This window comes from Chroicocephalus ridibundus, chromosome 3, assembly GCF_963924245.1.
Source record: "Chroicocephalus ridibundus chromosome 3, bChrRid1.1, whole genome shotgun sequence".
Taxonomy (NCBI): domain Eukaryota; kingdom Metazoa; phylum Chordata; class Aves; order Charadriiformes; family Laridae; genus Chroicocephalus; species Chroicocephalus ridibundus.
Genome location: NC_086286.1, coordinates 41,277,734 through 41,300,268, shown reverse-complemented (window position 1 = coordinate 41,300,268; position 22,535 = coordinate 41,277,734). Strand labels below are relative to the sequence as shown.

Here is a 22,535-nt window from a genome sequence, read left to right as displayed (position 1 = left end):
GAAGGCCAATGGTAATTTTGGCTGCTAGAAGACAACTGACAATAAGTAACAAAGGGTAAAGTACGAAATCAAGGGAAAGGACAAATGGAAAGTTGTACCTGTTACTGAGAAGCTTTTTAAAATCTGATTTTTCACAGCTCCCATCTTCCGAACCTGTGTGAGTAGACTTGAACTCAGTGTATTGGGCTTTTTCCTGTTATTTCTCTGTGGATACGTCTGGGTCACTTTTTGTTGGTGATCTCACAGGCATCAGAAAAGCAAAGGATTCTCCTTTTGCTCTGCCGGGAGAGCAAAAAGTCTCCCGAGTGCCATTATTTGCAAGGAAAAGAGCTAGAGGTGATGTCTAGGGGATTTTTCACTGCATACTGATGAAACTTCTGTCACTCTCAAGAATATTTCTGGCTGACGTGAGTCTAGTTGTGCAATTTTTTCCTGTATTTACAGCGAAGAATGCAAGACCTAACAGCTGAGGTAACGAGCAGTCTGCTGCAGTTTCCAGAGGTGACTCTTCAGGCACTTGGGGAAGATGAGGGAACCCTCGGCTCTGTGCTGTGCGGGAGGTTTTCTGGAGGTGAGCATTTTCCTTTAAATTTGGTCTCGGTATAAAGCTGTTCTTGCCTGGAGGCTACCTGAAGCCTCAGGTCATCGTATCAGCTGTGTCAGGTTGGTGCTGTTAAGAGGCATCCTGTTTAGAGAGAGAGAACAAAAAGGGTGCTTCAGCGATGACAAATGCTAATATTAAAACGTGAGTATAGTTAAACTTTGAAGTGGACTTTCCAGGTGATGTGACAGTAGAGCTGGGTGCCTATCTGGAGGTCTAGGCTTCTGTTAAGACCAGGTGGAATCTATCTACCTGAGTGTAAATGCAGGAATTGAGCTCATACTTCCTTTGGGCTGGCAGTAGTTCAGTGAAACAAAATGCCTCCGATTCTTCCTCTACGCTCTAAGACTTGTATTCCCATATGCGTTTAGATCATTTCTAGCAAAACCAAGGCGAATATGGTATAAAGGCTGTCGATCAGGACCTTGTCATCTTTATCCCAAACAACCCAGATTCTTCGGTGCGGGAATGACAAGTACAAATGCAAAATAACAAGCTGGTTAATTTTAGGAGGGATTGCTTGGGGATTTCAACGGGTGATTTTGAATCATTGACTAGAATGAGGTAGGTCGGTCTTCCTCTGCTAGGTACGTTTATTGAAGGAAAGGGGCAGGCACTGTGATTTTTTTTCAGCTGTTTTCAGTCTTCCGTTGGACATTTGCTTCAGTCCTCTTTCTTTTCTCTCACAGGGAGAAACGGCCTGGCGTGGTTGGCACGTGGTCCTCACCTTGAGGTGGTGAACTGTGTGACAGGAGAGCGGCTCTCTGCGTACCGTTTCAGTGGAGTCAATGAACAGCCTCCCACTGTTCGTGTGGTGAAGGAGTTTTCCTGGGAGAAGAGAACTGGACTGCTGGTTGGGTTGGAAGACGCAGAGGGAAGTGTTCTCTGTCTGTACGACCTTGGACTCTCAAGAGTGGTTAAAGCAGTTGTTCTTCCCGGGAGGGTAGGTACTTTTTAATTGGAGAAACGAAGCTTTGATGTTGTTAGGTGCTGCGTAGGCCTGTTTTAGGACAAGCTTTGGAGCGTCTCTTTGTAGGAGGTATTTTTTCTATCGCGCGTTAACATCCTGTCACTTGAGAGTATCCAGTCAAGACGGTGTTGCTGTAAAATCTTGGGCTTAATGTGCCATTATTGTTGGAGTTTACTGAGAGTAAAACAAGTTTTCTGGTTTTATTGTAGAGCACAGAGTTACCTGATTCTCTCCTTCTGCAAAAAGGCATTGAAAAGCACCTTTGTTTGGCCCTAATTGCTTGATTTCCATCAGAAATACCGTCTTTAAAATGGCTCAGAATTCCATAGTTGTGCTGTAAATGACTTCGACACATTGCCTTGAATCTCAGCCTAGCAAGCAGGCTGAGGAGAACACATTTTTCTGTTGACTTAGGAGAGGAAAAAAGAGCCTCTAGTGAGTTATCTGACAGATTGTTGGGAGGTCACCTTTCAGCCTGCAGTCCTTGAATCTCTGCTCTCTGACTAGTGTGTTTGTGTAGATGGGACACACTGGTGTAATGTTGCTGATGTTTTCTGTCTTCTGTAACCCAGAAACTCAAATGATGTGTGTCCCCTAGCCTCTTATCTTAATGTAAACAAGAATCGGTGGCAGTCAATAGAACATCAAGATTCTTTTTTATCATCTTAGAATCTGCAACAACTAACTAACTAACTTCTTAGCCAGCTTTCCATCAGGTGCTTTGGTTTGACTTGCTAGAACACAGGTGGAGTTTTGTTTGTTTGTAATGCTACAGTGTGATGACTAGTAGTAAGCATTCGTATTGGGGTGACTGAGAGAGAGAAATACGTGCAGCTTTAGCGCAGGAGTCTTTGTGTGCTCGTGTCTCTGCTCTAGCAGTCAGTGTTGTCCTGGGATGTGCTGCAACGTGTGCTGAAAGGTCTGTCTTCGCCTTGTGAGACAGTTGCGTGCAGACTGCTGGGCACGTGAGAGAGCAGTGTGCGCTTCCTCCTTTAGGTGGAGTCACCTTTTTATCTGAGAAGCTGCTGCTTTAGGCTGGCTTTTAACATTTTTCTCAACATTCGTGAAAGCGCTGGTGTGCATTTAAAGCTTCTTTTCCTTTATGTGGTTGTTACTTTTCTTCTAAATGCGGACTAGTGTGAATTTTACTAAGCTGGTCTCTCCCTTCAACGCTTTCTAAATACGTTTCGCTCCCATGGAAATGGTGTGTCTCCCATGCAACTTGGCCGCTGCCTCGTCTGACTCTGGAGCCCTGATTTATCCTAATGCCCGTTTGTCAAAGAAGGCATAGACTGTATCGCGGTGCTGGTGGGCTGTGAGCGGTGGGAGACCTCGATGTAGTTGTGTTTGTCTGTCTTAAGCCCCTTGAATACGATAAAGTTTCTTGCGTATAACTGATTTTCTGTGTTTTCCTCCAGTTAATTACTGCGAAGTAGGAAATGGAAATTGCTAAGCTGTACTAATAGAATGCCCCATGTAAGTTGAAGTTAAGTCACTTACCCGCAGGAAATCTAGTAAATGGAAGGCAGTAACAGGTTTTTGTACGGGGCTTTTTTGTCTTTGTCTCTTTTCTTGATCTAATTGCAAACAATGCTTTGATGCTCCTGTATTTACTTTTTCTATTGAGCTTGTCAAAGAGCTCAAATAGTAACTTGTAGTTTTCCTGTAGGTAACCGCTATAGAACCCATAGCGAATCACGGAGGACCCAGCGTGAGCACTCAGCACCTCCATCAGAGTCTGCGATGGCTCTTTGGGGTGGCAGCAGTGGCTACAGATGCTGGCCATCTGCTTCTGGTTGACCTTAGTTTGGATGATTGCTCCTGCACTCAGAATGATATCGAAGCATTGGGTAAGCCTGCAGTTTTTCCACATGAATTTAAACGCAAGAAAACTTCTGTCTTCTAACGAAACAGTATGCATCCCACTTTGAAGACCCTTGTGTCAGACATTTCTGACGACTGGTTACAGGTGGCAGTTTGACATCGTATAGTCCCGACCTGATTAAACCTGGGAGCGTCTGACTGCTCCTCGCAGTGTTGTAAATGCCCCCTCCCACCAAGATCCCTGTGCCACTATGATTCTTGCCAGAGAGGTGTAGGAATTTTGCCACGTGAGCCGGTGCGGCCGCCTGGTAGGAAGTTGTGTTGGAGGAGCCCTGTTTCCCGGGAATGCTCTTCTGCTTGTGTTAATTGACTTGGGGCAAATTTTGGGCTTGTTTTTTAAAATAAACCCCACTTACCAACACCCATGCATTTGGATGAATGAAATCTCGAATAGGTGTACTCAGATTGCATACACCGTTTTGGCTATTACAACAGCAGCTTCAGCAATTGGTGCCACTTCAAACACGAGGTGCCACTTCAAATTTCATCACGAGGCCCAAACTCCTGCTTTTCAGAGTCCAGGAAGAATTTGGCTTAGTTATTAAGGTTACGCTTTTACGCAGCTTTCAAACGTGAGTGAGAATACTTGTCTGATCCGAGAGTTCTTATGTTCTTTGAAGACATACATAATGGAAATGGCAAAAAAAAGTGTTGCGTAAATGGCTATTTTGCCTGGCACGGTAGCATTAGATGATAGGGGTTGTCACGTCAGTGCCTAAAATGCAGCCTAAATGGCATAACGTATTCATTTATTGCTTGGTTTTGTGTGTGTAGATCTAGAAGTTGTCACTAAAAATCCTGCTGAAGTTGCACAAAGAAGAGAAACTGTGACCAGCGAAGGGAGACGTCTCTGTTTTCAACTACAAAATGCTTCCGGAACAGCAGTATCAGCCCTGTGCTACATAAGCAGAAGCAACCAGCTCGTTGTGGGTTTCTCAGATGGCTACCTGTCGCTCTGGAATATGAAAACTTTGAAGAGAGAGTAAGTAGGCCTTTACACTTGGCCATGCCTGGAGGTGTGGGGCTCTCGATTTGTTGCTTAAGGAAGTATGTGGATGTAAAGAGAACTTTTTCAGGGACTGACATGAGTATGAGTATAATCTTGGCACATTCAGAAATCCTCTTCTGACATAACTTATCAGTCATACCTAGATCAAGTGGTCCGCCTTCTCCCCAGTGGACTAGGATTGTTTTCCTTATTGTGCCTGTGGATTGAGGAATTGTGGGAAGCATGCTTCCTGGGGTTTTCAGAACCGGTTACTGCAACTGGGGCATCCATTGAAAGGCTGAAGTATGTCAGTGATGTGATTTTGGTGCCGATATTCTCTAAAGTGTCCAGGGTGAAACTAGTGAGACATGAAAACTCAATAGCTGACCTGTGCCTGAAAAATGTATTCTTTCCTGCGTGTCAGCTTTGGCCGAAAGAGCAATCTCACCTGAAATATTTGGCTAACTTCTGGTCGGGATTCCCTTCAGCAGATCTGCACTGACTCCCCAGAAGCTGTTGGATGCATAAATAGACAGTGGAGGAATAATTAGGTGGCAAGAGTAGAGTGTGGAGGTACAAGTAAGGTTCAGAAGTCAGGAAGAACAATGCTTGACGTAGTCCAAGAAACGAGAAACTACCTGTGTTTGGGCCACTAGGCTCACCTTTTGTTTTCTTTTTCGTTTTGCTTTTTTTTTCCCCTAAACCTGTAGGCACCACTCTCAGCTTGAAGGAGGGAGGATTCCTGTCTATGCTGTCACTTTTCAAGAGCCTGAGAATGATCCTCGCAATTGTTGCTACTTGTGGGCTGTTCAGTCTACGCAGGAAAGGTGAATAAAAACTTTGACTATCAGCCACTGAATTAATTCTTTTTTTTTTAAGGATATTTGTTCCCATACAGTTGAACATGTGTATTTGTTGTGTGTCTGCGATTCTTTCCGGTACGGAGGGTGTTAAACTTAGAATGCAATTTTTACAGGATTTACCAGACGTGAAGAGGGACCTACTAGTTCCTGCCTTCTGTCAGAAGGCAAAGCAACAGTGGCCATACTCTTCTGCTCGCATTCTCAAATGGTTTGCTTTTGTTCCTCGATGACCGCTTCATCATTTGTTTGATAGTCACACCGTGGTATTAAAATACCACTAGGAGCAGTTGAGGCTGCAGATCTAGAACACCAGACGTGCCCACACAACAGCCTGCCGCCCCTAAAGGCGGCGGTGACAGTATTGCCGATGGCCTTGTGCCAGCGTCAGCAGTCTGTGGAGCCTTGGTGAGGCAGTGCAGCTCCCCGGGCAGAAGACGATTCAGCAGAAAAGCCAATGGGTTCCTGCTGTTCTGCTGAATCAAATCGGACTTGGAAGGGTGCAGAGTGTGCAAGAGGGGGAGGGGAACTTTGGTGGTAAGGGAAGGGCAGAGAGATCTCTCTCTCTGCATCAGCAAGCGATTCCATCAGCTCAGCTGTTGGTAGAGTGGCAGTCTTTTAAAATTTGACTTCAAAGCAGTTTTGATGGAGAACTCTTCATTGTGAAGAACTATTTCCAACAATTCTTAGTCCATACAACATATTACAGCTTTCCAATTGTACGGTTGGCTTTTGCCCCTGAAGCTGTTAGTGTCAAAACGCCCTCCTTCATGTTTCAGTGCCTAAATGTGGCCGATGATCATGTTTTGGGAAGAGGTGGTGTTCTTTTCAGCAGGAGCATGCTATTAAGAAAACGTCTAGGTCTACTAACACGACGATGAGGACTATCAAGCAGCTTTGTAACCAAATCTCATAATTTATCCCTTTTTCAGTGAAGGTGATGTGGTGAGTTTACACCTGCAGCAGTTAGCGTTTGGTGACAGAAAACGCGTGGCCTCAGGACAAGTCATGTATGAGGTAAGAGGTGCATGCGTGGGAAAAGCAGACAATAGTAATTTTCTCTAAGGGAGTATCAGTTGAGTTACAGGGGTGAGATTTACCATCAAACTTCAGAGCTGGCTGAAAAAATAATCATGTTTTGCTGAGTCTTCTTGGGCACGGCCTTTGTCCATACCTTTTGGAAAGAAGGCGTACCATTTTATACTGCAGTGTCGTGTGTTCCAGCTAGATCCATCTGCAAAGAGCCCGTATAAATGAAATTCCTGAAGAGGACGCGGCTTTTGCAAATAAAATTATTCTGAAATACCAAACGAATGGCATGTAGGAAGAGAAGACTGGGCCTTGAATCGCTTGGTTTAACCAAGCTTCGGACTTGAATAAGCTTCTGTCTCTCTCCCTTTCTTAAAATACAGTCATACTCTAGTCTTTGCTGATCTTCAGTTTTATATTCTTGGTTTCCCTTAGAGCTTTGTCAGCCGGACTTCTCACATGAAATGCACCTACAGTGTCTCTTCAGTGTTGATCCTGACACTTAGTAGCTGTAAAGATAACTCGTTCTTCTTTTTGGCTGGGTGACCTATTCAATCTACTCTTAAAGCCAGGAAAATATGTAATTTGGTCAGAAGAGTGTACCTAAATGTTAGATCTGGCTCCAAGGAGGATGCGTTTAAAATACAGATGTGAGGTATCCTTGTATCTCAGATAGCTAACAGAGACAAGGCGCATCTGTTAGATGTGTAATTCCATTCAGTTGTACGCCTGGAAGTCTTCCAAAATCTTTTTGAGGGGACAGTAATCTTAGTTCAGAGCAAGTCTTTCCTCCTGATTTGGTACTTTCTCTTGCATATTCTCAATAGCTATGGAACGAAACAGGGGTGACTCTTGTATCGTGGTACTCTGGTTTTTGTAGGGACTGTGCCTTTTGATTTTTTTGGATTAATTTAGATTTTGAGTGTTTTGCTTATGTGTAGGAAAGGTGCTTCCTCATTTGGCACTGTTGCTTTTGCATAGATAGAGGTTAGGTGTTTGGAAAAGGTGGTGTTTCTTTAAAATGCATTATCTGTCACGGTGACCAAGTAGAAGGATCTTCCAGGGATTCATCGCGTGCTGGATGCTATCTCTTTATCTTTGTTGATGTGCGGGACCTGTGCTCCACAGCGGATACTTTTAGTCTCAGAACACTTCCTTGTAGTCACAGATTGGTTAGTACTACATGACTGTCTGCCTGCATGGCTGTCTGAGTCAAGTTTCTTGTCCATCTTCAGGGGTAGAAAATTTAAGTGTCTCCCTTTTGCTAGGCCAAGTTTGAGTAAAGAAGGAGGAATCTACTGTTGATCCTTGTTCATTGGATAGAGTTCACAGGAGCTCAAAAGACTTTTTCAATACAGCAGTGCTTTTTGTTCCAGGAATTAGGTTTGAGGCTATGAAGCAGTGCCTCTTTGACTGTGTGTCATGGTAAGAGTCACAAATAGGACTTATGGAACATGTGGTACTGTGTTTTTCTATATGCGTGTCAAACTCTCGTCTCCATTGCCTTCAAGGCTGGTTTAAGTCTGCTTAAGTAATTAAACAGAAAGGTATGTTTAAGTAATGCTTCCAAAGACCTTTTTTGTACTGTCGCAGCAGTTGCTAAATCTGGTGCATCAAATCACGATCGTAGAGCGCATCTTTACCCTCGTTCTGCACAATGCTTGCGGATGGGCAGAGTATACACTCTCTACTTTGATATCAGAGTTTGAGCAGTGCATCTCGTTTGAAAACTTGTTTTTGTGTTTTGCTAGTCAATGGAGTCATTACTTAACATCTCCCATACAATGGAGTTCCTTAGAATGACTTTGCCCGGCGTGGAAAGTTTAAAATGCACTGCTTTGCTTCAGAAGCATTTTCTTTTTAGTTATGAAAGACTTTTTTTAATTATTTAATTTTTCTTTTTAGACAACCTTCATATTTATTTGTAACACTTCCTGGAATCATTAAGAGAAAGCTCGCCTCTTCTCAGATTAGGTGAATTAGATGTATCCTATGAGATCATACGGGAATGTGTGGTCTCATGCCAGTTCGTTTCAGAGCTCTGCAAGTTTAGGAAACCTGGGTAGAATGTGGCGTTATCAGTTTATGGGTTGTGTGGGTTGGGTTTCTTTTTCCCTCTTTTTTTTTTAATTATAGAGCTGCTATTTGTCCCCAGTACACCCATTCATGTGTTGTATGGTAGACAGTTTGAATGAATGCTGTATTTGGAAAGACGGTATTTCACTTCATGCTTACTTAAAAAATGGCACTATCAGAGGTTCAACACAATCGTGCCGGGGTTTCTGTGTATCTCAAAATTAGTTTGTTTACTGTGTAGTAATTCGTGATGCTAAAAGCCTTGGCCACGTGCACCCCGTGTCCTTTCTGGTTTTCCCTTTTGCTGTTGGCTGTGCTTGGTGAAGGAGCTGAGGGATATTTCACCCGTTAGTCTCTGACAAGATGAGAGGAGGAGCTGTCATAGCTTACGTGGCTTGAAAGAAGATTGCTAATCAGTATGAAGTTCTCACAGTAACTAGAGAGGGGTGCACGGTCACTCTGGTGGTGTGCCCATAGAAAATACCTCTTGACAGCTTTAGCTGCTGGGGCTTCTCTAACTTCATCAGTTCTGCAATCAAGACATGGAGCAAAGAGCTTTGCATGCATGTGTGTTGCATCATTTTAGAGATCTCTTTGTAGCGATATATTTATTTTTATAAAGAACATTCTTGGATGTCGCAAGGAATTCTGCAAAACATGTTTAGATCTGAAGAATGTTAGGGAAATTCTAAATTTTGAAAAAGTGCAAAGCCTTTACAGCCAAACTTACCCGTTACGATTTGACACTGCATTCTCTTGCATGTCAGGCGTAGTTTCTATTTACCATCAGAAATAGGCTCATGCGAAATACACAGTATAATAAGCCTATTCTGTTAGACTGTCTTTCATGTTTAGCCATAATGTATGTTTTTATCTTAGAATGACCTTTGCTCTCTTCTCTGATTTTTTTCCCCCAGGGTTTGCAATACTGTGGCGAAAAGTTCAGTTTAGATCTCACGGGTGGAGTCTTTCCCTTGAGAGGCCAGATGAGTACTAAATTAATCAGCTGCCAGACTGTCGAAAAATTCCGCAGCGACGTTGACGGAGAGGATAGCGTAAATGAAGGTTTGTTCTGATGTCCGTGTTTGGTGATTTTAAAAGAAGTGCTTTTGGAACCTAAGCAACGAATGCTGTTCTGTCCCCACAGTCTGAAAGTCTTGCCTATCTGCATAGACTAGATTGTTGGGATTATTTACGAAGAAAAAATGGATGCTTAAGTTATGTGGGACTTCTTTAAGGGAAAAAGTGGGTTTTATTTTATGCTTGCTGACATGCTATCGCGATGTATGGTGGGGCCGTTTGTATGATGACGGTCAGTCGTTTTACTCCTCCAGCTGCCATCTTTGAACAAGAAGTTCAAACTCTCCATTGCTTAGGAATGTTACCGGAATTTTTTCCCTTCTTCAAACCGATGTCCGCCTCTGCATCCAGATGGTAGCCCGTCACAAGTGCTGTTCCCCAGGGCACTGCACTGGGGCCACTTCTCTTTAGTATCTTGACCAGTGATCTGGACGAGGGGACAAGAAAAAGGGGCAGTGTGACTGAAACCTATCACAGAGATGTTTGCTATTCCGTAATTACTGTAATCACTCTTAGGAAGTGTTGTGTTTCACGAGTGACAGAAGAGAATGAAGCCAAAATAGAAAGTGGTGTTTTAAAACTATCGGATCTATCGTATTTTCTACAAGTCAGAAACAACGTCTTGTCTTTTACAGTCACGTCTCCTGACACCAGTGTCTCAGTCTTCAGTTGGCAAGTGAATACGTACGGTCAGGGAAAACCATCTACTTACCTGGGTGTATTTGACATTAATCGCTGGTATTCTGCTCAAATGCCAGATTCGCTAAGGTAGATTTTTCTTCAGTAGTTTTCCATATGCCTGCCAATAATTCATTTGAATGTCGGCATTTAGCTTACGCGCTTGTTTTCTTTAAGGCCGGAAGAATTCCCTCATGAGTGCCCCTATTTTGCACTGTGGTCGCTGGATACCGTAGTGAGCGTGACTTCTCCGAAGCTCCTTTTGGATATTCTGGTCCATGAGCGGAGTCTAAGTCGGGGAGTTCCTCCTTCTTATCCACCACCTGAGCGGTTTTTTCATCCGGGCAACTATAACTTTGGTAGGTATTCATTGGCCATTCATTGGTTCTCTTGTTCAGTCATTGTTTGTCATTCAAAACCCAACCCAAACCAAAAAAACACCCAGTCCCCCCCAAACCCAACTCTGATCACGTTGTACTGACAAGGTATTTACTATTGTGAAACATATCTGACAGCCGGCTGAGTTTTGGTGCTTTTGTAATGTAGCTGGTGAAGTGGTGCTGGTTATAGCCTGAAATGACTGTGAACTGAAGCTCAAAGCACTCAGTTATATGTTTCTAGATACCGGTGTGTAAAAAATGTAAAGTGGTCATGCCATAACTGTGAGAGTACGGAAGGTTGTCAAACGTTCCCTGTTTCTGCAGATGGTACGTGCTTGCTGACCTCCGGAGTCGTTCACATGACTTGCACCGGCTTCCAGAAGGAGGTGATCTTTTACTGTATCTTTATTGCGAGTGGCAGGAGATGTAGCTTTTCTAAGTTTTCTGTTGCACTGCTTTCCGTGTTAGGGACCGTTTCATGCTCATCCTGCCCGTCCACACGCATAGTTGCAATTGTATCCTGTCGCCAGCTGTATGCAAATGGTAATGTTTTAGGTCCCCTCTTGGGACTGTACAACTGCCATTCATAGAATCATAGAATCATAGAATTGTTGAGGTTGGAAGGGACCTTTAAGATCATCGAGTCCAACCTTTAGCCTACCCTGACAAGAGCCACTTCTAAACCATGTCCCTCAGTGCCCCATCTACCCTTTTTTTAAACACCTCCAGAGATGGTGAATCCACCACCTCCCTGGGCAGCCTATTCCAATGTTTAATAACCCTTTCAGTGAAAAAATGTCTCCTAATATCTAATCTAAACCTCCCCTGACGTAACTTGAACCCGTTTCCCCTCGTCCTATCACTTGTCACCAGGGAGAAGAGGTCAGCCCCCATCTCTCTACAACCTCCTTTCAGGTAGTTGTAGAGGGTGATAAGGTCTCCCCTCAGCCTCCTCTTTTCCAGGCTAAACAACCCCAGCTCCCTCAGTTGTTCTTCATAAGGTTTGTCCTCCAGGGCCCTCACCAGCTTTGTAGCCCTTCTCTGGACACACTCCAACACCTCAATGGCCCTCTTGTAGCGAGGGGCCCAAAACTGAACGCAGTACTCGAGGTGGGGCCTCACCAGTGCCGAGTACAGGGGGATGATCACTTCCCTAGTCCGGCTCACCACACTATTCCTGATACAGGCTAGGATGCTGTTGTCCTTCTTGGCCACCTGGGCACAGTGCTGGCTCATATTCAGCCGGCTGTCAACCAACACTCCCAAGTCCTTTTCTGTCGAGCTGCGTTCAAGCCATTCTGCCCCAATCCTGTAGCGCTGCATGGGGTTGTTGTGACCCAAGTGCAGGACCCGGCACTTGGCCTTGTTGAACCTCATACCATTGGTCTCAGCCCATCGGTCCAGCCTGTCCAGATCCCTCTGCAGAGCCAACCTACCCTCAAGCAGATCAACACGCCCGCCCAGTTTAGTGTCATCTGCGAACTTACTGAGGGTGCATTCAATCCCTTCATCCAGATCATTGATAAAGATATTAAAGAGAAACGGCCCCAGCACCGAACCCTGGGGGACACCACTTGTGACTGGACACCAACTGGATTTAACTCCATTTACCACCACTCTCTGGGCACGGCCATCCAGCCAGTTTTTTACCCAGCGAAGAGTACACCTGTCCAGGCCATGAGCAGCCAGTTTCTCCAGGAGAATGCTGTGGGAAACAGTATCAAAAGCTTTGCAAAAATCCAAGTAGATAACATCCACAGCTTTTCCCTCATCCACTAAGTGGGTCACCTTATCATAGAAGGATATTAGGTTTGATAGGCATGACCTGCCCTTCACAAACCCATGCTGACTGGGCCTGATCACCCTGTTCTCCTGCATGTGCCGTGTAATGGCACTGAGGAGGATCTGTTCCATGACCTTCCCAGGCACCGAGGTCAGACTGACTGGCCTGTAGTTCCCCGGATCCTCCTTCCGGCCCTTCTTGTGGATGGGTGTCACATTTGCTAACCTCCAGTCAGCTGGGACCTCCCCGGTTGTACAGGACTGCTCATAAATGATACCAAGTGGCCTGGCGAGCACCTCCGCCAGCTCTTTCAATACCCTTGGGTGGATCCCATCCGGCCCCATAGATTTGTGCACCTCCGGGTGCTGAAGCAGGTCCCTCACCATTTCCCTTTGGATTAGAGGGGCTTCATTCTGCTCCCAATCCCTGTCTTCTAGTTCAGGGGTCTGGGTGCTCAGGGAACAACTGGTCCTACTGCTGAAGACTGAGGCAAAGACTTCAATAAGTACCTCAGCCTTTTCCTCATGCTTGGTCACTATGTTGCCGGCCCCATCTACTAGAGGACAGAGATAATCCTTAGTCCTCTTCCTACTGCTAATATATTTATAGAAGCTTTTTTTGTTGTCCTTGACAACAGAAGCCAGGTTTAGCTCCAGCTGGGCTTTGGCCCTCCTGATTTTTTCCCTACATAGCTTAACTACCTCTTTGTAGTCGTCTTGAGTGGCCTGCCCTTCCTTCCAGAGGCCATAGATCCTCTTTTTTTCCCGAAGTTGCAACACTAGCTCCCTGTTTAGCCAGGCCGGCCTTTTTCCCCGACGGCTTGTCTTCTGGCACATGGGGACAGCCTGCTCCTGCGCATTGTCTCCTCTTGAAGCACGATCGGGGATTGAATGTCTAGAAAGGAATGCAACGTTGCTCCAGGAGCAAGAACAAAACCACTGCAGAAGGCGGGGAAAGGTGTTACTTCTTTATTGCCCCTCAGTCGAACTGCCTGCATAGTCTTGAGTTAGAGTTTTGATCCCCAATTCTCTTGAAAAAGGAGGGAATGGAGAAAATGAAAAATCACATAACTGTTTGAGGAATGAAAATTTTGTTTTCTCCCAAAACTCGGCCAAATTATAACTTCCGAGCCGCAGCACAGATTGTGACAGATAATTTTGAGTGAAGTTTCAGCTCACTAAATGTTTCCAACATGAATCGGCTTCCATACGAATAGGCATAGAAAGGATCTTCCAAAGCGTGAAGTTGCATGTTAGCTTAGCTTATATAGAATGTATTTTGTGTCAGTGTTGAGGGAAAGAGCAAGGCCTGTGTATAGACAGAGAAGGTAGAAAAGACTTAATTACGCAGATTGCTAACCTAAAGCATCTTAGTGGTTCAGGCTGTCTGACGGTGTCAGTGAACATTTAGATTCTTCCTTTTAGAGGTTATCCAGAAGCGTAGTGACGGAATAACAATGCTGTCTTAATCTGTGGTTTTCGATTGATGTTTCAGACCTTGAATTTTTTGAAGAAATCTGGTCCTTCAATATGGGAAGCCATTCAGGAGAGCTACAATAGGTGTCTTGTAGCTGGCTTGCTGTCTCCAAGACCAGTTGACGTCCAGCCATCCAGTTTGAGTCAGGTGAGTGCCTATGAGGGAATCAAGGGGGAAATACATCCATCTGGTCTGACAGGGCTGGAGGGGCTACAAGACACGATACTCCAATTTGAAATACAGGTGTTGACCTGAGCTAGCAGAAGTAACCGTATCCTTAGATCCAAAGTAGTGACTTTGACTGGGAACAGCCCTAAGAGATCTGTCTTTAGAGACCCCTCTCTTAATTCGGTGCCACACACAGATGCGCACAAGGAAGCGTGCAGTCAGTGCTGGTCATGCCCAACATAACGCATGTGTCCCCCAGAGTAACCCCCATCCCTGTCAGTTTCTCAAAGCAGTGGTTCAGTGCAGTAGCCGACGATGGGGGCGTCTCCCTGGGATGCGAGCTCTTGCAGACGTCGGCTTGCTGCACTGTCACTGTACGTGATCATTTGCTTCCAAGGAAGTGGGCTGTGGTAAAGGATTACTGCTGTCAGCTCTCCCTGGCAATTTCTTCACGGCTTGCCCTCGTTTTCCCTTCATCGGTAGGCTTTTCTGCATCCTCTCCGGGCGGATCTTCACCTCTGTAGCCTCTGCCTTGTGCTGCAGTAGCCCAATTTGCTGCTCTGAGACTGCCCTCTTGCAGCTGCAACACCTTAATCACCTTTATCTCATGACACTCGCTACCTTCTATGTGCTTTATGCCACCACAGTGACTTCACTCCCCCTGCCATAGGTTTTCCATTTGCAATGCACCAACCTTTCCCTGGAGCAATCAGCAGGAAGGGGAGAGCAGCCTTCCCGCTGCCCTCCTCTTCCTGTCTCCTGCATTCGTCACCACATTTGTGGACGTGTGTTAGGACATGAACGCTTCTGCACAGTGTGGTAGCTCAAAGACATTTCTTGGCAAGCTGGCCAATGGTGTGTTTCCTTGTCTGAAACCAGTTTTCAGAAAAAGATGGCAATATCACATGTGTGTTCTACATGTGTAGAAGTCGCTTTGAATGTCATGATTTTGCCTAGAGGGGAAAGATACTTTTGAATGTGTTTAAAAAAACCCAACCAACCAACCAAATCCCATCCCAAAAACCAAAGTAAAAACTTACGAAGGGTCCTCTCACCTGAGAGAAGTACGAGAACACCAGCTGAGATAAGCTACTACTTAATATCGCGCGTCTGTGCATACCCGTGATTTATCCTTGTAAGGATTACCACTACACTATAATACAGTATTTGAAGAGCCTAACATTTAAACCATTAGGATGTAAATGTTTCGCTTCTTTTCTGTCACGTTACAAAATTCCAACGTACTGTTTTGGGTGTCAGAACTGCTTCATGTCTTCATGGTCTAGAAAGCTGCTTGGCCGTAGCTTCACTGTTTCCATGCAAACGTTGCACAGTTGTGTTTGTCCTGTCCCCTTCCTGAGTTCCTGATGGCAAACTTATCTGCACAGATGTGTAACGCGTATTAGCAGAGGATGTTTCTGGACGTAGTAAGTCGGAACTCAGTACGTGAAGACTGTAATGCAGAGGCACGCGAAGAAAGATTAGAATTAGGCTGCAGTAAGTTGAAATGTCAGAGGAGAAGTGTGTTAATGTGTTCCTCAGAGCAGTGAGCAGTCCAGCCTGTGGCTGGAATTAAGAGAAAGGACGTGGCATTCCTGGCCTGTGTCCTGATTGACTTTGTGATGTCTGAATGAGTATACAGTTAGAAAGAAACATTTACTGTTGATGGTTCACATGGTGCAAGTAGGTAAGATTCTCATTTGAGTTTGTCTGTTACGTTTAGGAGGAGCAGCTGGAAGCAGTATTGTCAGCTGCTGTCCAGACAGGTTCTGTGGGACTTCTGACTGGATGCATTAAACATTGGATATCTGAAGGTAATACTTGGAACGTTGTTTTTTTACGTGGTACCTCTTTGAGTTGGAGCCTGTTGATTCATTTCTTTTTTGTTCTCTTTGTTTAAAGAGCAGCCAAGGTCTGCTGGTAATTTACGGTTTGTTCTTGAGTGGACATGGAACCAAGTGATCTCTACAAAGGAAGAATTTGACCAAATCTGTGAGTACTAGTGTAGTCATTCTGCAAACCTAAAGTCGTTCTTTCTGATTGAGCTTCCTCAGTAATACGCCGCTATAGGATATTGCACGCGGTCCTTGAAGTGCGCCTTGAAACTCTGGAATTGCTCTGTCGGCTAACGATTTAATATTTATTCTTGAAAAGGTGTTCCGCTGTTTGATGGCTCTTGCAACTTCATTGACCCCCAGACATTACGGTCTCTCCAGCGCTGCCAGTTGCTTTTGAGCAACCTTAGCACGGTCTTAAACTGTTTTCTCACAGAAGCACAAGAGCTTACTGGAAAAGGTTTGTAGTAGTGCTACAAAATCTTTGGTATGTTTTATTAAGATTTGGAATTGTGGCAACATGGGCTTTTGTTGTTTTTGAGGATTGGAAGACAGTCACATTTAGCTGGGAGAAGGGGCTTAAAGCTGAGCGCTTGGGACCACCACAAAACACGCATGGAGTTCAGGGCAACAGTTTATGGTGGAGCTCATGCAAGGGGGTGGGGGAGGCTACATCCAGAGAGAAGCTTAGTAGGCAACTGGGCTGAAATTACAGCAACCGAATGTGGTATTGCTGAAAATTATTCCTTTGAGTTCTTAGCTAGCAAGTTCTAGTTGCATGCAGACACCGTGTTGCAAATTGCTAAACAATACGAAGGAAGCGTAAACGAGTAACATGCAAAGTAAGTTACTTGAGTTTCTACAGCTTTTTCTCTTAGAAATGGTTCTTGGCCTATTGAGAAAAGAAAAGAATATCCCTTTGCTATCAGAAGAATCTCTGCTACGTGAGAAACAGATGTCTTATTCCTGCGTGCATTTAGTAGTTCAGGCTTTGGGGTTTTGTTTTTTTTTTTATTTTAGCCTTTAGTGAGTTTAGTTCTTTATAGGGGTTGCTTTTTGTTTTGGTGGTGATAGTGGGTTTTTTCTTCAAATAAGAAAGCGATACAGCATGAAAAACGCAAAGACAAAGATTTGTAATGTGCTATTTTTATACTTTTGGTTTAGTAGGATGAAGGGAGTTTTGTGAAAATGAACAGAATTGCATAACGCTAATCATCTCCTGCCTTTTTTCAGGTTTTGCAGACGTGACAAATAAGCAAGCGGTAACCGGCCTCATTTCTTTGTATGCACGAGTGGTCATCTGGTTCTGTCGATCCGGTCTCCTTCCAGAGGGTTTAGGTAAGCGTGACCTGTCATACGTTTGTAGCAAGGCGACCATCCAGTGAGTGACTCCCACGAACGCATGCTTAGCCATGTTTTTGTAACGGTTTCGTCAGGAAGAAGTCGTGCTGGTTCAGTGGCAGGGTGTGCTGAAGTTCTGTGGGTGAAGTTGAGATTTTGCCTGGTTGTCAAGTACACGGCGTAGAATGAGGCAGGCAGTTTCTTTCCTGGGTGGATTTTAGGAATAGCAATGGACCCCTGACGTCACGGCGCTGCTTGTGTCCACAGCTTGAACTACGTGAGATTTTAAACAAAGTACTATTAAACAACAAGTACCGGAATGCTTGTTTTTACAGTGAGAGCATTACCTGCATGTTTTGAACTTTCTATCAGTTGCTTGAGGAGAAAGTACACCTTGGAAATCCTTCTTTAGTTGGATGGATTAGAAATTCCATTGTCAGCCTTAATTGTCTCACAAACAATTGTTTTAAACAATGGTTTTAAAACCATTCCCTTTGAGAACTGGGTGGTTTTTTTTATAGTGGACTTCAGCTTACCCTACATGTTGTGAATGCTGCGTGAACTGTAACCTTGAAACGGCACTTGGGGCAAGAAGGAATTGAGTCTTGTCTCTCAGAGTTCTTTTAGCAAAGGCAGAAAGAGGATTGGCTTCTTTCAGAGTTGGAGGCTTCTTGATGCTTAGCTTGTACGATCTTCTGTCTCTTTAGGCAAAAATTTTCGTTTACAAGTGTGATATGACTGCTTTAACTTGCTTCTACTTTGTTGCCTGTAGATGACGATACGCGTTTGTCAAGACCTTTCTACAATTATCCTCTGATTGAGAGCTACTATACTGGTCAGCGACAGAAACTTGAGCATTTATCAAGGTAAGAGCTAGAGGAAGACTCTAGAACACTTCCACGGCAAATTCAGAAGTGGAAGGGAATGGCTTTTATCTCAACAGTTGCATGGGCTATGCGTAATGCCGCTGCCAGCAATACTCTTGACTTCAGTGACACGTGTGTTCTGTTGAACAGAGAGGTTACTTTCCTGTGTTAAAACGGTGCTATCTACCTCTGCTTAGTACCACTGGTTGGTATCATCATTTTTCGGGAGTCTACTTTATTCATTGGCTAATGTGTATAATTTCTGACTACTGAAAAAGGCCATGTGATTAGGACAGGATCAGTCACCTCCAGTTCAGCAAAGCAGGGTGTTGACAGAACAATTGTTTTGGAAGCAGAAGAAAGCGTGTTTTTTAACAAACAATCATCTCCGTCCTTGACTGGTAATAGAGGGTCATAACTGTATTGGCCTAAGTCCCCTTCTCCCAAGTACGTGGTGTGATTTCGTAAGATGGTTGGAGTTACATGGAGTTGGCACGCCTCGCACTCTGCTGGCTGTCGGATAGAAGTCACTTGCTAACGTCAGCTCTCTTTCCTGGACTAGCTGCCTAGCACATAGGCGGCATGCCTTGGATTAGCCGATAATAGGTTTTTCTTTGGAAATTGTACTGAAAACTGAATAAAGAGCTGACCAAGCTTCGGCGATGGCACTGTGACCAAGAGGCTGCAAGGTGAGTTAAGGTGGAAGCTGCAGGGTAGGAGGTATTGACTTCAAAGTTCATCTTCCTTGGCTTACTTCTCAAGTAACTTACATACAGGCTCGTGTGTTCCTTCGAAGCACAGAGCCTCTAGTGTCCTTTTTCTGCTTTGTGCCATCGGGAGATGAAAGGGCAGGGCTGCAGTCAGCAGAAGACTGGAGGAAAGCCGTTACACCGGGAGGCTGGAATTAGTGTTTAACTCTGTCCAAATCCTTGCTACCTTTTGTTCCAGAGGAAAATGGGACTCGGACTGCTTGATGGTTGATGGAATGGTTTCCCAGTTAGGAGACCAAGTGGAGAAGCTGTGGCGGAGAGATGCAGGAGGAACTGGGAAATACCCGCCTGCCAGTTTGCATGTGAGTGTCCTGTTCACTGAGAACAACAACAAACGGCCGCCCTCCCCGCCAAACCCCACCCAAAAGCCAATGATTTAGGGAAGACAGGCGTTTTTTCAGAACTGTTAATTTTTCATTTCAGGCACTGCTGGATCTCTATTTGCTAGAAAGCATTGAAGAAAACTGCAAACACGCAATTGTATCCTTTCTAGTTATTTTTATTACACCTTCAGGGGATGCACATAAATGTTCTTCAGTGTTGGTCGCCGACCTGTTTCGTAACATTTTTTCATTTATGCTTCAAAGACGATGCAAGTGAAAACATTTAGTTTAGCGTTAAGTTGTAGACAGAAGCGCTGTTTTATTTCTTTGTACTGTGGATTTTTGATGATTTTTTCTTAAATGTTTTGTTGCAAAAGACTTCTCTGGTAGGAGAAAACAGGTTTAGTAAGAAATGCTGGAGATAAAAACAAAAGCCCTTAGTTTTTCTCCAAATTTAAACACCGTTCTAAATTTTTTAAAACCCTCCTATCTGTAGCAAATTGCTTCTTACTAGAATGATGTGGTAAAATATCCTGTTTCAGAGCAAAAGGATTTCTAAGAGTGGTTTACCAGTACCGGATTTTTGCTGAAATCACGGGTTTTGCAGCGCAGCTCACGGTGCTTGCTTTGGTTCCGTTGAAAGTGCAGGCACACGGAATAAGCAACAGGGAGAAGAGAAAAGTCATGGGGCAGAAACTTAATTTTTAAGCTGCTGAAATACACAGCCTTGCTTTTGCTGTTTGTTGCCTAACCCGCGAGGGGAGCCTAGAGAGCAAGGGGCTTAGAAACGCTTATAGCCCAGAGCTGTCTCGTTAGATGATGTCCCTAAAAACGGACGTCAGAAAGAGAAAATGACGCTACCAATGAGTGACCCGCATACTGGTTTAAATCCAGTTTTAATCATTCGGAGCTGAGCTGTACTGTAAGGATGCCACAATTTACACTGTTTTATAGACGCTGGACATGAGGGAAAAACCCAGCTGTGGAATTTATTTGCTGTAATAATTGAGCGTTGGATGCTCCAATGTTTTGAATGTATTTTCTGCTTCCTACCACTTTTATATTCTTACTTCATTATGTTTTTCTAAAGGTAATGTGATAAAGTTTTGGTCTTACAAACTGATTAGCCTTAATGAGATACCTGATGTCAGACAATTTACTTGCTGCTGGATATCAAGCGTTCCTTTCCGAGTGAGACAGAGACTTCAGTCGACTCCTTTGCAACTGCCTTTGGCATGCCTTGGGGACTTGTTAAGCTTGTTGAAGGTTTTTGGCTTCTAGATCACAATGATTACGAAGTAAGTATGGTAGAGTTGAGTTAGAGATACATGGCAGTACAAAGCTATAATCTAGAAAATGATTTTAAAACCCGATCTCTAACTTGTACAGAATTCACTGGCCCTGCTCTTTCATCCCGCTACAATCAAAACGGCGTCATGGCAGCACAAGAGAATTATTCAGTCCCTCCTGTGCCAAGGGGAGCATGGGCAAGCCCTCAGATACATCCAGCTGATGAGGCCACCCACGGCAAGCAGCGGGGAAGTGCAGCTTCTCCTCACTGTGTTGCTCTCCAATAGGTAAAGAAATACACCCCACCATTTTGTCACGCAAATCTTGTGAAAATGGAGAACAAAGAATAGAAATCATCATCCCCTAAGTTTCCTTTAAACTTTGAGTACAAGACTCTTGGGGCATCTCTTTGGTTATGCTATTAACATCCCTTTACGTGTGAAACATTAATTACAGGTGCATGGTGGAGGCTTGGGGTCTGTTGCACCAACATGCCGCTCAGGCAAACTTAGAAGACCTCTTAAAACACATGTACGAAATGTGCCGGGAGATGGGCCTGATGGAAGACTTGCTGAAGCTGCCTTTCACAGACACCGAACAAGTAAGTGGGAGCAAGGAAAAATGTTCATCGTCTCTTTGAAAAGAGAAAAGGCAGAGCCATAACAGATTTTTGGAATGATTTTTTTTTTCTCATAGGAGTGTTTGGAGAAGTTTTTAAGGACCAGTGCTGGTGTTCAGAATCAAGAATTCCTTTTAGTCTACCATCTGCAGCGTGCCAGCTACATTGCAGCACTAGAGCTGAATCAATCCATGAATGTCAATCTTATGGTAAGCGTGAACTTGTGTTCTGGATTTGTGACGCGTTTGCTGTTTTCTGGAATCATAGTTTTCCAGTGACTCAAACTTCTAAGGTGGTTTGGAAGTCGTAGGTCCTGCATTTGAAAAATGTCATGCGGCCAGGTGGTGTGCGTAGGTCGCTTTTTCTTGCTTGTTTTAATCTTCACATCATGTTGTCCAGGGTAATTTCCAGTTGTCCCGTATATTCAGGGCACTGGCGTTTCAGGAAGAACAAGGGAAAGCCTGCTATGTAGTAAGTCGTTTGCAAATTGCAGGTGATATCAGAAAATTGCAGGTGATAACAGGCGTATCAGAAGAAGGTTCTGCAGAGTGCCAGCATTGTTTTAACTTCAAGTTGTAGGCTCTGTTGCTATTCCAGTCTTCCTTCCACTTTGCTAAAAGTACCAGGTGAAATCGGTGTGTGCGGATGGGTAGAACTTGCCGCTGTTCTGTGCAGTGGAGGTGTTTTACCACACCCGTAGAGGAAATCGGCTCACTAATGCGAAACAGCACGGAGAGGTCTGTGCAATGAACTTCTTGTAATGAGTTAAGCTTTTGCTTTCCGCTTTTCCTTCATCAGAACGACGGCGATCATCGCTTGACCGACAGAGCAGTTGCCAGAAATTCTCTATTAGCCCAATATGGCAAGATCCTTCCACGAATTGAAAGGCAGCTGGCCGTAGAGAGAGCCAAGCTTTACCATTTGCCTGCACTGGCCTCAAGAGAAGGTAACTTGTAGCGGGGGGAAATAGAGGGGAGAATTCCCTGTCACTTGGATGACACCAGGCTGAAATTTTCCCCCTCTTGCTTTCCAGTCTCAAGACCAAAGCCATTAACTCCAGTAAGAAAACAAGCTAAAGCAGGAAATGTGCGTCGAAGACCAAATTTTCTGGCGAAAATATTGTCCAGAATTAAAGAATCCTGGGCAGGAATGAAGGAGAAAACCGGTTTCTCACAAGGTGGATTTTAAAGATGCTGTCGTTTTTATAGCTGCTAAACGTGCTGTTTCTTCAGCAGGATGTTTCTAAAATTGAGGATGTTTCTAAAATGGGACCTGTTGAGATCCAAACAGGAGAGCAAGCAGTTGGGTTTCAACAGCACCCGCCAGTCCCTCACTAGAGACAGGAACAAGAAGAGACCTTAGATGCATTCACTTATTCAGCTCGTCTCGGCTTTGGGATTTAGGACAACACTGTGGAGAAGACGGGGCTGGACTTGGGAATACGCAAATCCCTCCTGGGAGTCAATGGAAAATTTGGGTTGGGAAGAAGGCAGCAGGTCACAAAGCTTCCGCAGTCAT

At 44.4% G+C, this 22,535-nt stretch overlaps 1 protein-coding gene across 1 annotated transcript; it reads left to right on the top strand.

Moving 5' to 3' along the window:
* Positions 1–450: 450 nt before the first annotated feature.
* LOC134513822 (protein ELYS-like) lies at positions 451–22,157 on the top strand (the record flags this gene model as incomplete). Its single annotated transcript, XM_063330995.1, has 24 exons — positions 451–571; positions 1,291–1,544; positions 3,241–3,421; positions 4,230–4,437; positions 5,154–5,270; positions 6,236–6,320; positions 9,326–9,473; positions 10,124–10,256; positions 10,344–10,525; positions 10,871–10,932; positions 13,824–13,952; positions 15,697–15,787; positions 15,876–15,965; positions 16,128–16,268; positions 17,042–17,146; positions 17,922–18,015; positions 18,964–19,087; positions 19,209–19,265; positions 20,260–20,406; positions 20,498–20,685; positions 20,855–20,999; positions 21,095–21,226; positions 21,816–21,963; positions 22,051–22,157. Coding segments are annotated over exons 1-24 (3,189 nt in total), but the record flags the coding sequence as incomplete, so codon positions are not given.
* Positions 22,158–22,535: the final 378 nt, after the last annotated feature.